This window comes from Delphinapterus leucas, chromosome 17, assembly GCF_059928025.1.
Source record: "Delphinapterus leucas isolate spDelLeu-1000000601 "Yukka" chromosome 17, BTC_Dleu_Yukka2, whole genome shotgun sequence".
NCBI classification, from domain to species: Eukaryota; Metazoa; Chordata; class Mammalia; order Artiodactyla; family Monodontidae; genus Delphinapterus; species Delphinapterus leucas.
The window spans coordinates 3126609-3145282 of NC_143145.1; the positions used below are offsets into that span (position 1 = coordinate 3126609).

General features: G+C 46.8%; 1 protein-coding gene across 3 annotated transcripts in view; it reads left to right on the forward strand.

Annotated features, from left to right (window-relative positions):
* The first annotated feature begins 9197 nt into the window (after positions 1-9197).
* TRAPPC9 (trafficking protein particle complex subunit 9) overlaps positions 9198-18674 on the forward strand; it is a 510030-nt gene continuing 500553 nt past the window's right edge. For 2 of the 3 annotated variants that reach the window (XM_089898678.1, XM_089898679.1), the window contains exons 1-2: positions 9199-9328; positions 17173-17766. In XM_089898678.1, the coding sequence (XP_089754804.1) occupies positions 17183-17766 (584 nt within the window). In that variant the 5' untranslated portion in view covers positions 9199-9328; positions 17173-17182. Of the gene's footprint in view, positions 9329-17172; positions 17767-18674 lie in introns of all 3 variants that reach the window. The other variant, XM_089898680.1, reaches the window with a different exon arrangement.

Consider the following 18674-nt stretch of genomic DNA (forward strand, 5'->3'; position numbering starts at 1 on the left):
TGCTCGCCGCAGCTAGAGAGAGCCCGCATGCAGCAACAGAGACCTGATGCGGTCAAAAATAAATTTAAAAAAACAACAAAAAGACAAAAAAAAAAACGGGAGAGAGTCTCCAGTTTAATGTCAGGAATGGAAAACAAACAGGTCAGAGATGGGTGGAGGCTGATTTTAACCAGTCAACTTGTATGGAACAGTTTTTTTATGAGCTGCCCCAGTGACTGTGTGGATGAACGGATGAAAGGAAATTGGTCTGCACATACAGGCTGTTCTTCTTCCTGGGCCGCGGGAGTAGCTGCTTTCCAAACCTGGCTGTGTTTTCACAAACACATTTCAAGGCCACACCTCCAGTGTTCTCATTCAGTCCCTTTGAGTCAGGCCAGGAAATCGTGGTGTGTTTTTAACTGCTTTGAATTCTTTTGGAATTCTCTTTTTGATAATTTTTAAACAACTGCAAACTTAATTTTCAAGTACAGTACAAATACTTTATCTTCCTTAACTGCTTTAGCGTAAGTGGCTGCCCCAACACCCCTAGCTGAGTGTGGATTTTCCACAAACGAGGACCTTCCCTTGTAGCCCCACAAGGCAGCCATCCAAAGTGGGAAATTAACATCGGTGCATTATTACCACCTGATCATCAGGCGCCATTCAACTTTCACAGCTGTTCCAATTTTTTTTTTTTTTTTGGCGGTACGCGGGCCTCTCACTGTTGTGGCCTCTCCCGTTGCGGAGCACAGGCTCCGGACGCGCAGGCTCAGCGGCCATGGCTCACGGGCCCAGCCGCTCCTCGGCATGGGGGACCTTCCCGGACCGGGGAAGCCCTCTTTATGACTTCTGTGTGTCAAATATTACAGCATTAAAGCTAATTTTTAAAAGGAAAGACTGAGGGCTTTCTTGGTGGCGCAGTCGTTGGGAGTCCGCCTGCTGATGCAGGGGACACGGGTTCGCGCCTCGGTCCGGGAAGGTCCCCCATTCCGCGGAGCGGCTGGGCCCGTGAGCCATGGCCGCTGAGCCTGCGCGTCCGGAGCCTGTGCTCTGCAACGGGAGAGGCCACAACAGTGAGAGGCCCGCAAGTCATAAAGAATAACATAACTTGAATTATAATAAAGAATAACATAACTTGAATTATAATAATAACATAACTTGAATTATAATAACTTGATATGTAATACATAACATATATTTCCAATTGGATTATTATTACCTTATATGTAACATATAAGGCATATAATGTAGTGTCATATACATAAATTGAATTCTCAAGAATTAAGTCATTGCCAATTTAGCTAAATCTCTTTTGTGAATTCCTTTCTAATATCGGTCTACTCTGAATTTGCCCAGAACTGACTGACGCAGGCTCACCTGACAAAGTGACAAAATCCCAGGTCTTGGTGAGAATTGTTGAGGCCATCCTAATTCACACCAGACACGGATGTTTTCCCATAGTAGCTCCTTAGCTTGTTCCGGCATCTGGTGGTCACACATGGGATTGCAGCTACCCGTATGTTACCCTTCTCAGGATTTTTCTTTCCCTTTTTGAATTTTTTTTTTCCCATTTAAACTTAAATTTGAAATGTAAGATCCAATTTTAATAAATTGGATATACTACAACTTATAGTTACAAGTTTCTGGCTCTACAAGTGGCCACAATGCATTGGTGAGAACTCATAATTTTTCAGTCTTTGTTTCTTGGGGTGTTTGTGTGTGTGTGTCTGTGTTTGGGGATGTTTTTCCTTTGTTAATTCTAAAAATTTATTGCTAATATATGGCAGGCACTGAGGTAGATGCTGGCAGGAAAAGAATAATCTGGATGGCAAATTAACCTAGTGCTTCTGATTATACTCCATGAAACAGGAAACCTCTTGCATGTGCATTGTTTGAAATGTAGTAAATAGTAAGTTACAATTGTGACTAGGCTGTTAGGTAATCATTCTTGAGATATCTGTGGATGTTAAATTCACTGGTGAAAGTTTGATGAAGAATAGGTTATTTATGCAATTTCAAAGTATCTTCAAAAGACCCACAAGTTACTTATTAATTACAATGGGAAAAAATAGTAACTTTATAGTGGAGAAACTTGGCAGACTGCACATTAACCAAGGGATCAAAGTTAATATCACAAACCAGACAAACCAACCTCATGTGTCTCCTGAGATGATACACTAAGGACTCACATCACTTCTGTGGTCTGTTTTGCAAAAAACACATAACCTGAATCTAATCATGAGAAAGCATTAGACAAACTCAGAATGAGGAACATTCTACAAAATAACTGAACTGTATTCTTCTTACATATTAAAGTCATGAAAGACAAAGACTGAGAAACTGTTCCAGATAAAAGGAAACTAAAAAACGTATGACAACTGTAACCTGTAATCCTGGACAGGGGAAAAATAGCTATGACGTGCACAATTGGGAACTATTTACCTAGAGAATGATAAAACCAATGAGGCAAAAATGTAAGTAATTGGTGAACATGGATAAAGTGTGTATAAGAGTTCTTGTTACAGTTCTTCGTGCCGTTTTTCTGTGTTTGAAATTACATATTAAAAAGTTAACCCAAAAAAGTGTTTCCAAAAGTAACAAGCTCTTTAATGAAAAAGAACTGGTCTCTTTAAAAATGATTTATTATTTTTCATTATGAAATCAATGTATGTATGCTTTTTATTTTATTATGATTTTAAAATTAATTTATTTAATTTATTTATTTTTGGCTGCGTTGGGTCTTCGTTGCTGCACGCGGGCTTTCTCTAGTTGCGGTGAGCGGGGGCTTCTCTTTGTTGTGGTGCGCGGACTTTTCATTGCGGTGGCTTTTGTTGCGGAGCACGGGCTCCAGGGACGCAGGCTCAGTAGTTGTGGCGCAGGGGCTTAGCTGCTCCACGGCATGTGGGATCTTCCTGGACCAGGGCTCGAACCCGTGTCCCCTGCATTGGCAGGTGGATTCTTAACCACTGCGCCACCAGGGAAGCCCCTGTATGTTTTTTAAAGGAGAAAAAATATATAGAAAAGTTAAAAGAAGAAAAAGCATTAATCACCCACAGGTCTATCACAGACCAACGCTGCCTAGGAAGATTGTTTGAAAGGAGTGCAGTTTCATGGTGCAGGGATGTGCTAGATGGAGGGCATTCTGGACTGAAGGAACAATATAGAAAAGACAGGGAAGCGTGGAGAGGCATGGCTCAGGGGAAAATGAGAAGACAGCATTTGGTTTGCTTTGAGGTGGGGAAGCTGGGGCTAGAAAACGGAGATGAGTAGGTGCGGTAGGACTTCCCAGGAGGACCAGTGCTGGAGGGGGAGATCGTGCAGGTCCGATTCTCCCCCGGGCCGGGGTCCACTATGCCTGACACATGGCTGGGGCTAATGAAGGAGTGCGCACAAGGCAGGCCCTAGGTCCCTTCCTGCCCCGTAGCGTCCCCTCGCGGCGACTCCCCCGCCTGCTTGTTGCTCGCCATCTTCACTCCGCCGCCTGCGGGCTGCTGACGCAATCGGGAAGCAGGTGCACGGCTCGGTTTCCAGGGCAACAACAGCCGGGCCTCCATCCTTCCGCTCGAACTCGTGCGTCACTTCCGGCCGCTCGCCGCCAGTCGCCGCCGGCCTGGGGAGTGACTGAGGTTGGGGCTATTTCTCTTCGTCTAGTTGGGGGCGTTGTGCTGGGGATGGTGTTGGCCAAAATTATTTTTCGGTTCTGCGGGAGGAGCTGGTAGGGAGGCAGGTGGGGCTTAATCTCCGTCCCCCAACCAATCGCTTTCAAATCCGCTCCGTGAGCGCCGCGAGGAGAGGGCGTCTCGTCGCTGCCAGACGTAGAGCATGCGCACTCGCACCGAGGCAGTCTCGGGGAATCCTGTGTTCCGGGATTTCAGGGCAGCCGGAGGGAATCGAGGGGGCGGGGCAGCGGGGGGCGGGGTGGGCGAGCGAAGGCGTTGATTGGTCACTAGGAAGCTCGGCTGTGGAGCCGCCGTGGACCCCTGCGGCGGGCTCTGGAGTTTCATTCATTCACTCACTGGTTGAATGGATAGACTCACTCAGCCTTCACGGAGAGTACGCGGAGTCTGAGCTTGTGCTAAGCGCTGGGGATTCGGATCCCACGATTTGGTTGACACTCTGCGGTGTCCCCTCCTTTCTTCCTGTGCAATCTTATCGCCTCTCCTCTCCATTCAAGCCTAGTGTGGTGTACTTCTTGCACAGGGAGGTGACACCGGCCTCTCTTACTGCAGGCACCTTTTCTGAAGGGTCCCCATCCCTGAGAGCAGCCGCTGAACACTGGAAGGTCTGAGGTGGAGTTCTGGTTAGCCGCTCAATTACTGAGGCACTTCCACCACTTGACATTCACCTCTGAAAGAAGAGTATAGTTATTTTAGGAGGGGTTGTGAAGTTTAAAATGAGCTTTGCTGCTTATCTTGGGGTTGAATCCCTGCTTTGACCCTGATTAGCCTGTATGACTCTGGGCCATTGCACGGAGGCCTGTGTCCAGCACTGGCTGATACTCAGGTCTGGCTAATTTTTTTTTTTTTAATTAAAGTACACATAGTTGATTTACAATGTTGTGTTAATTACTGCTGTACAGCAAAGTGATTCAGTTATACATATATACTTAAAAATATTCTTTTCTATTATGGTTTATTATAAGATATTGAATATAGCTCTCTGTGCTATACTGTAGGACCTTGTTGTTTATCCATTCTGTATATAAAAGCTTACATCTGCTGACCCCAACCTCCCACTCCATCCCTCCCCTAAACCCCTTCCCCCTTGGTAACCACCAGTCTGTTCTCTATGTCTGTGCTTCTGTTTCTGTTTCATAGATAGGTTCATTTGTGTCACGTTTTAGATTCCACTTATAAGTGATATGGCATTTGTCTTTCTGACTTCACTTAGTATGATCATCTCTAGTTGCATCCATGTTGCTGCAAGTCATGTCATTTCGTTCTTTTCTATGGCTGAGTAATAGTCCATTGTATATATGTACCACATCTTCTTTATCCATTCACCTGTTGATGGACATTTAGGTTGTTTCCATGTCTTGGCTATTGTGAATAGTGCTGTTATGAGCATAGGGGTGTGTGTATCTTTTTTTTAAAATTAATTTATTTTTGGCTGCATTGGGTCTTCGTTGCTGTGCGGGGGCTTTCTCTAGTTGCGGCGAGCAGGGGCTACTCTTCGTTGCGGTGCGCGGGCTTCTCATTGCAGTGGCTTCCCTTATTGCGGAGCATGGGCTCTAGGCGCGCAGGCTTCAGTAGTTGTGGCATGCATGCTCCGTAGTTGTGGCTCACGGACTCTAGAGCACAGGCTTAGTAGTTGTGGCGTGTTGCAGTTTTCTTATGACAAGGCCGAAAGTAAGCTCATCCCACGAGATGAATTGTGCCGAAACACAGCAGTAGAGGGCTGCTGCTCGCTCAGGCAAAACAGCGCCGTCTGTCCTGCTGTAGTTAAGCATTTTATTTAAGCATTATCTATGTTTACATTTTAAGACTTGTTTTCTTAACATTCCAAAAATGCCAGAGCAGCAACATATGCTTTTATTGATTATACAAGCAACAATGGGCTTCCTTGAAGACATGCCGTGCTTCGTCCTTGAGCGCAAAAGCAGCACAAGGACATTGCCTTGTGCTTCCATTATTCTGATCATACTGAAGTAGCACAAGGACATTGCCTTGCGTTCCCACCATTCTGATTATACTGAGGACATCTCATGGATCAGTGCCCAGAGCACTCAATGCTTATTCGCAGGGCCCCGGTTTGCCGGGGGTGGGGTGGGGCGCTCAAAGCAATCAGGACTGTTTGCAGTTCCGGCTTATTCGCCAGCCCCCAGTTTGCTGGGGGGGGGGGGCTCATGGGTCATGTCTCCTTTCCATGTCCTCAGTTATTCCACTACAGTGGCGCAAGGGCTTAGTTGCTCCGTGGCATGTGGGATCTTCCCGGACCAGGGCTTGAACCCATGTCCCCTGCATCGGCAGGCGGATTCTTAACCACTGCGCTACTGGGGAAGCCCTCTTTTTGAATTATAGTTTTGTCTGGTTATATGCTCAGGAGTGGGATTGCTAGATCATATGGTAATTCTATTTTTAGTTTTCTGAGGAACCCTCATACTGTTTTCCACAGTGGCTATACCATCTTACATTCCCACCAATGTAGGAGGGTTCTCAAGGCTGGCTAATTCTAAGGTGAAGGATTTAGTAAACCTAAACCAAACTTTTGGCTCCAGATCTAAAGCACCCTCTTCAACCGACGTATTGTTAATAAAATTGACTTGTAAATATCCATTGTCTGATTCTTTTGTCTTATTTCTCAATTGCTCCACACTCAGGAAGAGAAAAAAGGAGTGTTACTGCTTAGTCCCCTCCATTAGAACAACCTACCTTATAGGGCCATTGTGAGATTATATGAGACATTTGTACCAAGCACATTGTACTTTACCTGCTGGGTAAATGGTAGCTACCAGGATTTTGTTATTTTGAGGGAATAGATGTGAAAGCCCTGCTCAAGTGGCTGGCTCTTCATGGTGATAAATAAGCAAATCTGTTCCCTATTGGCTTGGGCACTAGAAAGCCCGGGTGAGACATGGCCCTATGGAGAAGTATCCAAGTGGACTGCATGGTAGAAGAGAGCCCTACAACTTGGAAAGGAGTAAGGAAACCTTTATAATACTGTTGGTGGATCAGAAATCCTAAGAGGTGATGGGCTTTGCCTAAAGTGGGTGATCATATGACCCAACCAGAACACTTGTAGCCAGGACAACAGGCATAAACTGGGATTGTCCTAGTCAAATCAGGATATATGATCACCCTATCCCAAGGCCATACAAGTAGCACTTGAAAGAATTGAAACAGAACTTAGATCTATCCCACTCTGTCTCAAAGTGCTTTCTCATACTTGCTTTTATTAATCCTGAGAGTGACCTTATGAAGTGATTATTCCCATTTTATATGTGAAGATATTTAAGTCATATAGTTAGTGAGTAATGGAGTTTATGCTCTGACCTGCACTTTTGACTGGTTTCAGTGGTAATTCTCAACCCCACCAAGCCTCTTTGGGCATTGGTCTTCATCTTTGAGATTGCATGCATGATTGGATGTTTCAGGGAAGTAGATTTGCCTTATGAGAGAACTTTCTAAAAGGGCTCTGTATCATTGTATGAAACTCTCCACCTCTGTTAGGACTTTCTATAGAGGGGTTCTGGTGTGGGTGTGAGGTCGGACTTGATGATTTTAGATGTTCCTTCCAATCCAACTTTAAGTGTCTAAAACTCCTTGAGAGCAGGTTTGGTATATTCGTTGAATTCTCAGCATTCAGAGGAGATGCTCAGGAAACGTTAAAACTATGTAAGCAACATAACTCCAGAAGCAAGATATACTGGGACAAGTCTGGACACCTCCCTCTGATGGCTGGGGGGCTGTGGCTAGCCTTTACATTCTCTGAGCCTCAGTTTTCTCATTGGTCAGAATGCAGAGTAGTCTCCTCCTTCCCTCCCCCACAGATTTGCTGGGACAATAAAATAAATTAATGTGAGTACATTGTAAACAGAAACATTGTACAAAAATAACAATGTTTCCTTTTGCCAGCTTTCAATCTTGCTTTCCAAATTGCTTCTCTTATCCATTTATAGAGAGAATGAGAACAAAGAAGGACTATGGAAAGAGCGCAGGCGACACAGACAGCCTGGGATTTGAATCCTAAATAGCACCAGCCACTTGTGTGCCAAGTGGAGTGTTCTTTCTGGACCTCAGCGCCAAGAATAGCTACCTTGTATCGATCTTATGAAGACATCGTGTGCTAAACAGGGAGCTCTATTCCTGGCACTTAGACCTACATAAAGGGTGGCCTCTTTTAATGTCTGTTTTCTGTGTTCTGTAATTGTCAACCTGTGCTCTCAGCGCCATGGAGAAGCCACCTTGGGCGGCTTTTTGTAGGGTCCTGGAAGCGTTCTCTCTTAGCCTCTGGGCACCTGTGTTGAAAATCCTTCCTGGCTGTCTTGTGTGCTGGAAATCCGTTCCACCTGTTTTGCCCTGAAGATGTGTTCTGTTTTTAATTCATTCCTACTCTTTGGAAAACAATTCAATAAAAACTCATTTGGTCTTCCACTGGCCCAGGGCAGGTATGAGGGATAGCGTATTATTATTTTATAAAAAAAAAATAAATAGTAAAGTCATAAAACACCACTGGTCACAGAGCAGAGAGTCAATAAATGCTTGCTGGAGTAAAGTAAAAGTGATGGCTCAGTTTTTTCCATGGCTGCTGCATTGGCTGAACTATTCCTGTCCACCATTACACTTTTTTTTTCTTATTTAAAGAGAAATACATGCATATGGTAAAAAAATTAAAACAGAACACAAAAATACACAAGGGAAAGAAGGTCTCCCTCATCCTCTGTTCTCTCAACCCTCTCTGGAGATGCCACTGTTGACAATTACTTGTGTATTTTTCAAATATGCTATGCACATTCCAACCTATGTATGTGAATTCCTTTTTAAGTTTTCTTTCTTTATTTTTAACCTGGATAACCCCTTCTGCCCCTACCTAGCAAGCTGGGCTCTGGAACTAAGGACAGCTGTCCCACACCAGGGGGCCTATTCGGAGCCCTAGACGGGACCCCCAGAGTCAGGAGTGGGTTTCCAAGGAGGAATGGGGACCAAGCACCAGCCCTCGGGCAGTCTGCTTGGGGCTCGGGCTCTGACCTTCTACTTCCCGGCCCCGCCCAGCCCCTGTGGCCTTGCGCATAAGGCATGCCCTGGAGACACGCGGCCTCAGTTTCTCAGCCTTTAAAAGGGGAACTTATACTCTCCCCAAGGTAGTTCAGAGCACTGGCGACAACGCCTGCGGGTGCGCGACACGAAGCCCGGCTCGGCGCGAGGGCAAGGAGTGATCCCGTAGTGGTTTTGCAAAGGCCTGGGCTGGAGGGCTGCACCACGGAGGTGAAATTTGAGCTGCGCGCCTTGAGGGCTTGGAAAGGCGCGCGGATGCAGGAGTGGCATCTCCTTCGGGGTGCGCGGCCCCAGGAGCCAAAGCTTTTCTTTCCTTCTCAGGTGCTCTCCTTCCCCTTTTCTCCCTCTGGATCCCTCCGTCTCCTTCCTCCTCCGTGTCCCTCCCAGCGACCATCTAGCTCCCTCCACTTTTCATCACTCTTCTCCTCCCCCTCCTCCTTCCCTCGCTTCCCCGGCGTCTCTTCCAAAACCCGGAGCGGATCCCCGGCCCGGGACGGGCCCTGCGCATGCGCAGGGGCGGTGCCGGCTCAGCCGCTGGTCGGAAGCTCCCGCTCTGAGCCGGGGGAGCGTCCGAAGAGGCTACTCGGCCCCGCCGCCCGCCAGGCCGTTGGCTCCGGGCCCGGGGGTCCGGCTGTGTAAGTGCAAGGTGGGGGGGCTCCCGGGCAGGGAGGGTGTCGGGTCGGCTGCGGGAGGGCTGTCTGTGTGTCACGGCGCTCGAGGGCGCCAGCCAGCGTGTGTCCCGCCGAGGGGCTCGCCTCAGCCCACACCTGCTCGGGCCACTTGCCCCAGCCCCGTTACCCTGACCGGAGTCCGGCCACACCTGTCCACGGCCGCGTCCGCACCTGCCGAGGGCCCGGCCCGCACCTGCTGCCTCTCGGGCCCGGCCCTGGCTCTCCTTAGCTCTCGGCTGTCGTCCCCTTCCCCTCTTCCGCCCGCGGGCCCCCTCCGCTCGGCCTCCCTCTCCTCGGCCCTTTGACCCCGGGCCGGCGGGTCTCGGGATCCGGCTGGGGCCGGCCTCCGGGCGGCGCTGCAGCCCGCGCCCCCGGCCGCCTTCCCCGCCCCGCGGTCCCGGGAGGCCCTCTTCTCCTTTTTCCTCCTCCTCCTCTTTTGGATTCAAAGTGTCTCAGATCCCGTTCGGCGGCGGCAGGCGCTGATTCCCGGGGATGAGCTCCTCGAATTGCAAAGTCCGGCTTCTCCCGGCCAAGTCTCGGGAAGAGAGAGCGCAGTGCCTGCCTTGGTCTCCTCCCTCGGCTCATTTGCCCCACGTGAATGCCCTTTAACACGGAGTTTTCTGGTGTTCGGATGGGGTTCTTGTGGATTTCACGTGTTTTTATAGAGAGAGGGATTACAGTGTTGAAAGCAGGGCTCGGTTTAGTTAAAGATGAGTTGAGGGTATGAGGCTGTGACATCCTCCATCCTCTCCCCGCCCCAGATTGAACGCGACTGGCGATTTTTAAAACGTAGTTAATTGTCGTTTCCTAGTCCAGCCCAGATAGTATTCCTTAACACGAAATAGCAGCACTAGAGGCATGATATTGGAGAACCAGGAATATTGCAGTCCTAAAGATGTCCTGGCAAGGTTTTTTGTTTTGTTTTTCTTAAACTGTGGGACAGTCCAATAGTATAGAGGGAAAAATAGTTGTCAAGAAATATTTTATCAAATAACAGCGTTATTGAGATAATGTTCACATACGATGAAGTCCACCCATTTAAATTGTACATTTCAGTGGTTTTTAGTATATTCACAGTTGTGCAACCATTATTATTCCAGAACATTTTCCTCACTTCAAAAAGAAATTCCATACCCATTGGCAGTCTCCCCTCCTGCAGCTGGGGGAGCCACGGATTTACTTTCTGTCTCTAAGGAGTTGCATATTTGGGGCATTTCATGTAAATGGAATCATACAGTATGTGGCCTTTTGTGCCTGGCTTCTTTCACTTAGCATAACGTTTTCAAGGTCCACCCATGTTGTAGTAGGGTCAGTACTTTGTTCCTTTTTATGGCTAAGTAATATTCTATTGTTATGGATAGATCACATTTTGTTTATGCATCTGTCAGGTGATGGACACTTGCGTTGTTTCCACTTTTTGGCTCTTAGGAATAATACTGCTATGAATGTTCGCATACTAGTTTTTGTGTGGACACGTATTTTCAAATCTCTTTGGTATATACCTAGGAGTAGAATGGCTGTTTATATGGTAACTCTATGTTTAACTTTTTGAGGAACTACCAAGTTGAAGAAATATATTCTTGATGTTTTAATCTTTGTATTAGGTTAGTCTCAGACACCAGAGCTGGCTCAGTGCCAGGGCTAATTTCATCAGATTCTTTCTCCCTTGAAGAAAGTAGTGGAAAAGCATGGACTCTGGAACCTGGCTCCAGTTTACCCCTTACAGATTAGGAGACCTTGAGCAGCTGACTGAGCCTGGTTCCTCATCTGTAAGGTTGAAAATGGGAATGCTTGTTTCTTAGGGTTGTTGTGACGTCTAACTATGATAAGTTGTAAAGTGCCCAGTGCAGCCCTTTTCCTACCTTGTATATGAGACAAATTGCCTCCCGTGGTACTTGCATATTTTGAATCTGGGGCAAAAGTGAACAAGAAGTTTGCTAATACTGAGCTGCTTCAGGGAAAACCCTTGCCTGAGGTTGTAAGGTTTACTGAGCTGTGGCATGGATTTGATTGCTGGTCTGCTTTTCAGGGCCTAGTTGGAACTGGAAGGGACCCAGAGGGGTCTTTTAGTCCAGGGTGACTTCATTGTTTAGATTTCATAGATTGGTAAGTGCTAAAAAGCTGGAGGGCCAATCATAGGCTTGTCAATTTTTATTTTTGCCCAGATAGAATAATGGAAGAACAAGCGCCATCTCCCCCACCCCCATTGTTTTATAAAAGCAAGAATGTTTGGGAATTCCCTGGCAGTCCAGTGGTTAGGACTCTGTGCTTTCACTGCGGTGGCCCGGGTTCGGTCCCTGGTCAGGGAACTAAGATCCTACAAGCCTTGGGGCGCAGTCAATTAAAAAAAAAAAAAAAAAAAAGAATGTTTTAACAGCAAAAAACGAGACAGTTCATAACCTAAAAATAAATGATAACAATAGTAGTTAATATTTATAAAGCACTTACTAAACTTACTTTAGTTTTATGGGAAGCTTAATATACATTGTTCATATTTTTCTCATTTTACTTCAGAGTAGAGAAATTGAACACCTCCTGTCCTCAACCTGTGTCAGACCCACAGGCCACCTGTGCACCTGTAACACACTTGCCTTTTTTGTGCATCAACTTTTTTGCTTATAGAAGAGGGGTGTTGGCAGGGACAGTAGCATAATCTCCTGATAGATGAGAAGGGCGGGGGCCAGGCCCTGAAACTAGCCAACCTGCTGAAACATGCACTGTAATTTTGAAGTTCGACCTTCTTCCTTTTTTTTTTTTTTTTTGCGGTACGTGGGCCTCTCACTGTTGTGGCCTCTCCCGTTGCGGAGCACAGGCTCCGGACGTGCAGGCCCAGCGGCCATGGCTCACGGGCCCATCCGCTCCGCGGCATGTGGGATCTTCCCGGACTGGGGCACGAACCCATGTTCCCTGCGTCGGCAGGCGGACTCTCAACCGCTGCGCCACCAGGAAAGCCCAATGTGGACCATTTTTAAAGTCTTTATTGAATTTGTTACAATATTGCTTCTGTGTTATGTTTTGGTTCCTTGGCTGCCAGGCATGTGGGATCATAGCTCCCTGACCAGGGATGGAACCTGCACCCCCTGCATTGGAAGGTGAAGTCCTAACCGCCAGGGAAGTCCCCCGTCTTCCTTTTTTAACTCTTATGTTAAATGTTTAACATGTATGTACAGTTTAAAGAATGGCAAAACAAGCACCGCTGGATCTACCATCTAGCTTAAGAGACAGAACATAACTACTGCTTCTGAAGCCCACTGCTTCCCTTTCAAACTGCATTCCTCTTTGCCACCCAGGTAACCACTATCCAAATTTACTTTTTCTTTATAATTTTGCCATATGTGTAAATAAGATACTGTTTAAGTGTTGCCTGTTTTTGAACTTTACATAAATGGAATGGTGCTGCTTGTATCAATCCACAACTTGCTTTATTTGCCCATCATGTTTTTGAGATTCATCTTTGTTCCTGCAATGTCTCTCTAGGTCATTCATTTTCACTGTTCTAAAGTATTTCATTGTGTTAAACGACCACAGTTTAGTTACCCATTCTCCTGACGGTGGCCATTTGCGTTCTTTTCAGTTCTTGCTTCTGTGAACCTGCCAGTCACATGCCAGAATACGTGCCACCTGTCAAACAGGAGAGTTACCTTTGGTCTGCATCTTTGCAGACACGTGGTGTTTTTATACTTAAAACATTTTGTCTTTATACCCATGTTCATAATAGTATTATTCATAGTAGCCAAAGCTAGGAACAACCCAAATGACCTTCAATGAATGAATAAATAAAATGTGGTATATATATATACAATGAAATATTATTCAGCATTAAACAAGAAGGAGATTCTGATACATGCTACAACATGGACGAACCTTGAAGACATTCTGCTAAGTGAAATAAGCCAGCACAAAAGGACAAATAGCATATGATTCCACTTATGTGACGTGTCTAGCGTGGTCAGATTCCTAGAGACAGAAAGTAGATGGGGGCGTGCCAGGGGTGGGGGGATGGGCAGTTAGTGTTTCATGGGGACAGAGCTTCAGTGGTGAAGGTGAAAAAGTTCTGGAGATGGTTGCACAGCAATGTAAGTGTACTTAATGCCATAGAACTCTACATTTAAAAAGGTAAGTTTTGTGTTATGTATATGTTACCACAATAATTATTTTTTTTTTTGGTCAGTCTGGTGGGTATGAAATGGTCTGTTCCTGTGGTTTTAATTTGCTGTCTCCTGATCGCCATTGAGGTGCAGCATCTTACTGTACACGTCTTGGCTACTTGAGTTTCCTCTTCAAAGATGTCTGTTTGTCCATTTTCTGGTTGGGTTATGCATCTTTTTCTTACTCATGGATTACCCATTGTGCCAGTACTACTGTTGGAGAGTCTGTCCTTTCCTACTGTCCTAGAATGGCACCTCAGCTGTATTTCAAATTGCCGTGCATGTGTGGGTCTGGTTCTGGGCTTGATGACATTTCCATTTTTCTCTCTATCCCTGTGCCAATACTGTGCTGACTATAGGTTTTTTTTTTCCCTACAGATTTACTGAAATATAATTCACATGCTATACAGTTCAACCATTTAAATATACAGTTCAGTGGTTTTTAGGGTATTCACAGAGCTGTACAACCATCACCACAATCAATTTTAGAACATTTCATCACCCCACAAAGAAACCCTATGTTCCATTAGCAGTTATGTCTGGTGGGACAAATGCCCTTCCCCATTGGTCGTTCCTCAGGAGTTTCTTGGCTATTGACCATAAACTAACTTGTTACATTCCACGAAAAATCTGTTAGTAATTCTAATCAGAACTGTGTTGAATCTATATATCAAAATGGGGAGAATGAACATCTTTATGATATAAACTTTTTCTACCCATGGATATATCTGGGACCCTACCTTTTCCTCTCTACAGAGCCTGGCACGTGGGAAGTCCTCACTAGATGTTTGGGATGTGAATGATGAGGTTTTATATATCATTAGTTTCAACCATAGCCTTGCACAAAAGAGAAAACTAACCTCAGTGAAGCTACGTGACTCACTTATGGTCACAAAGAGTGACAGCCAGTGCTGGAGCCACAACCCGACGCACGTGGCGCTTGCAGTGAGTTCTCCGCCGCCTACTGCTGATGGGAGCAGCATCCTTTCTGCGAACGATACATGCTGGTTGGCCGCTTTCACTTTCATTGGTTCCATCTTATCTGTAGGTGTTTTTCTTCTGGTGGGCCTGTGTGTGATGTGTGACATGTTAATAAGGATCTGTGTCTGGGAGAACTCTGGGCCAGGTGCAGGGAGTGCCCACTGAGCACATGCTTGAATTGGGAAAAGACACAGTAAAGGTTGGAATTTCCATTACGGTTCAGACTTCCTGATTTCTATGACCTATTATGCCTTGATTTAGCCCACCTTAATTTTGGATGCACAAATATGGAAAAACTTGATGAAACATGATTGTACGGTATTGTAGAGAGAGGACCTTGTACGATTTTTCTCTTTCTTTTTTCTAACACTTGTTCTCCTGGGCCTTACAGATCCTGCACAGATCCTACACCCATTCAGCAGTGTCTAGGGCTTGCTCGGTGCTGCACTGAAGCAAAATTTGTTTATAAGGGCCTTTTTTCATCTACTCTGGGCCTCCGTCTTCTTCTCTGCACAATGAAGGCTTAGACTAGATAAGGGTTTTTCAATATCTTTGCCACCTTTTAGAAACAGAAAACTCTCAAATCTCCCTCCCCACCCACCCCAATGCTTAAGATTTTGATACGTCCCCCAAGGGGTGACATCCCTCTTTGTTGAAGGTTGATGTGCTTTTGGTTCTTTCCAGGAGGTGCAAAAAAGACTCTGCAGAGAATTATTGCAGGGAGGGGCCGGGGGCCAGTGTATCACACTTTGCAGTGTGAGCGCCGGGGCAGGGGCTGGGGTGGGGGGTGCGGGAGCACCTGCCTTTCAATACTGTAGCTGATGTGGCCTCTCTATGATCTTGCACAGTGTGACCAACTTCTCTTTCCCTCAGTTTCTTCATGTGTAAAGTTGGGGTGATATTATTTAGAGGTTTTCATGAGATAATATACACATAAGCTTTTTGTGTCCTGGGTAGAAACAAGACCAGTTAGCAGGTCAGAGTTTTCTTAAAAAAAAAAAAAAACCAAAAAACTTTTTCCTGCTGCTCTGTCCAGGTGTGTTGTGAAGCTCCTGGAGGGTGAGGGTGAAGTCCAGCATGGGGTAGGTGGCCCCAGGATCTGCGTGCCCCAAATTGCTCCCACCTCCCTCCCCAGTCCTCTTCCTCTCAGCCCAGGATGAAATCCCTGCCATTGGACGTACTCAGAGGTCTAGTGGAAATGGCCTTTTATTTTTATGGTTTCATCTGGGAGGGCTGCTGTCATGATCTCTGTAGTCAGGTTCTGGTGAACCGAAGACTATGCAATTTGGAGTTCCTAGTCAAGAAAAAGAAAACACAAATACAAAATTAGATATAGGGCCATGGAAGGGGCTCTTGCAAGTGGGGGCCATTAGCTCTGTTAGCTTCACAGGACAGCGGCCTCTGGCCGTGAGCACCCACCCCCGTACTCTGAAGGAGGAGAGACCAGTGAGGTCAGTGGAAAGATTTACTGAGTGTATCTCACGGGCTAGGCGTTTCCCTACTTGTATGGTGTATTCCTTATTTGATACAATGAGCTCATTTAATCTCAATAGCCTTTAAAAAAATTAGACCTTTTATTTTGAGATGTAATGTAGATTCCCATGCAGTTGTAAGAGATAATATTGAGAGAGCTTATGGACCCTTTGCCCAGTTTCCCTTAATGGTACTGTCTTGCAAAGTTATGGTACCATATTAAAACCAGAATATTGACTCACTAACCCTTTGAGGTTTGTGTTATTATCCACATTTTAATTCATGATAAAACTGGGGTTTAAAGAAGCACACAGGCCTGCCCCAGGTCACTGACGTTGTTAGTGTAGAGTCAGGGGTGGAACGTGGGCTTCACATTTCTGGGCAGTGCCATTATGATGGTCTGTGGAAGGGGGCAGCATTCATTTGCTTGTTTGTTCATTCATTCAGCAAACATTTATTAACTCCTATGGGCCAGATGCTTTCCTATGGGTTATCTAATTGAATTCTTCAACAGTACTGAGAATCAGGTAATGTTGTTTTCTTTCTTTCTTTCTTTTTAAATTTTTATCGGAGTATTGTTAATGTTGCTTTCTTTTTATATCTAACAAAATTCACCCAGAGAGGTTATTAAAACTCTCCCAAGGAAACACAGTTCATAAAGGAGGGATAGTAACCGTGTAGAGCCTCTCCTTCTACGTCAGGCAGTATGCCTGGCACTTTGCATTTGCAGCCTTCCTCAATCCAGATATCTTCTTAGCAAGCAAGTTTTATTATCGCCATTATTTTTCAGTTCAGGAGCTCAAGTGGACTGGAGTTCAAGTCCAGGCCATCTGATTCCACTGTGGTTCTTTTCATTCTGTTCTGCTGAGGGGCTGGGGAAGCAGTTCCTTCCGTTGTTCAGTCATTTATTCAGCTTTCTGAGCACTGACTCCACATCAGTGCCTGGCGCCTGGCCAGGAGTTGGAAACAGAAGACAAGAGATGGCCCCTTTTCTGCAGGAGCTCCAAGCCTGGTCCAAGAGCAGGGGGTTGTGATAAGAGCTGTGATAGCCATATGCAGAACTCTAAGGACAAACTGTTCCCCACAGCTTTGCTTGGGGCTTACCCTGCCTTCCAGCTGGTGGACGCCAGCACCACCGCATCCCCGAGTGCGCTGGCAGCCTGCAAAACCCAGTGCGCCTCAAAGCCTCTTTTTCTCTCTGGGCAGGGTCTTCACCATGAGTGTCCCTGACTACATGCAGTGTGCTGAGGACCACCAGACTCTCCTCGTGGTGGTCCAGCCCGTGGGGATCGTCTCGGAGGAGAACTTCTTCAAGATCTACAAGAGGATCTCGTCCGTGAGCCAGATCAGCGTGCGCGACTCGCAGCGCGTGCTCTATATCCGCTATCGGCACCACTACCCGCCCGAGAACAACGAGTGGGGCGACTTCCAGACCCACCGCAAGGTCGTGGGCCTCATCACCATCACAGACTGCTTCTCGGCCAAGGACTGGCCGCAGACTTTCGAGAAGTTCCACGTGCAGAAGGAGATCTATGGCTCCACGCTCTACGACTCGCGGCTCTTCGTCTTCGGGCTGCAGGGGGAGATAGCCGAGCAGCCGCGCACCGACGTGGCCTTCTACCCCGGCTACGAGGACTGCGGGACGGTGGAGAAGAGGATCGAGGACTTCATCGAGTCGCTGTTCATTGTGCTTGAGTCCAAGCGTCTGGACAGGGCCACGGACAAGTCCGGGGACAAGATCCCGCTCCTCTGCGTCCCATTCGAGAAGAAGGACTTCGTGGGACTGGACACGGATAGTAGGTAAGTCTCCCTGGAGCCCAGGCTCCTCAGCGTGGGCTGCTTCCCGACCTCCAGAAAGGGAGAAGCAAGTGGGAGCGTAGAAGCAAGGGAGCGGGGGGAAAAGGGTGCAGTCCACTGGTTTTCAGACTTTTAAAAATGGGACAGCCTTTGGTTCAGGGAAATCCTTTTAGGGTTCCTGTGGACACTTACTGCCCCTTTTCAGCTGGGAGCCCTGGTGGGACCCCCTGGAGCGCTGTCCAGTAGGGTAGCCACTGTCACTAAGACTGTGGAGGAGGCTGGTCTGAGCCGGGACGTGCTGTAGGTAAAATGCACGTCAGATGCTGAGACCTAGTCTCGGAAAAAGAATGTAAACTATCTCAGTATTTCTTTTTTATTGATTACATGTTGAAATAACACTTTACATGTATTAGATTAAATAAAATACGTTATTAAAATCTGTTGCGAGTGTTTGGTTTTCACTTTTTAAAATGTGCAAACTAGAAGACTTTATTTGCGTGGCTCACACTGTCTTCCTGTTGGGCAGCGCTGCCCTCCGGCACAGCGTGAAGACTATTATTCAGCCTCATCCCTTCAATGGGCAGATGAGGTGCTGAACGCGGAGAGGCGGCCTAGTGAGGTGCTAGCTGAGCTGGGGGTCGGGCCGTGCCTCCTGCCTCCCAGTCCCCGGGTGCCTGCAGGACTCAGGTCCTCCTCCTGCCAGAGGGCCACGCCACGGCAGCGCCAGAGCCCCCGCTTATGCTTAGGGTATCAGAAATGCCACGGGGGCTTCCGAAAGAGCGCCCCACGCAGAGGAAGGTGTGTTCATGGTTTCTGTGTCTCAGGGAGTGTCAGACAGAGCAGGGGAAGTTCAGTCCTCACTTTGTCCCTGTGATTAAGTCACCAGAATTGCTGACGAGCTCTGCTGGGCC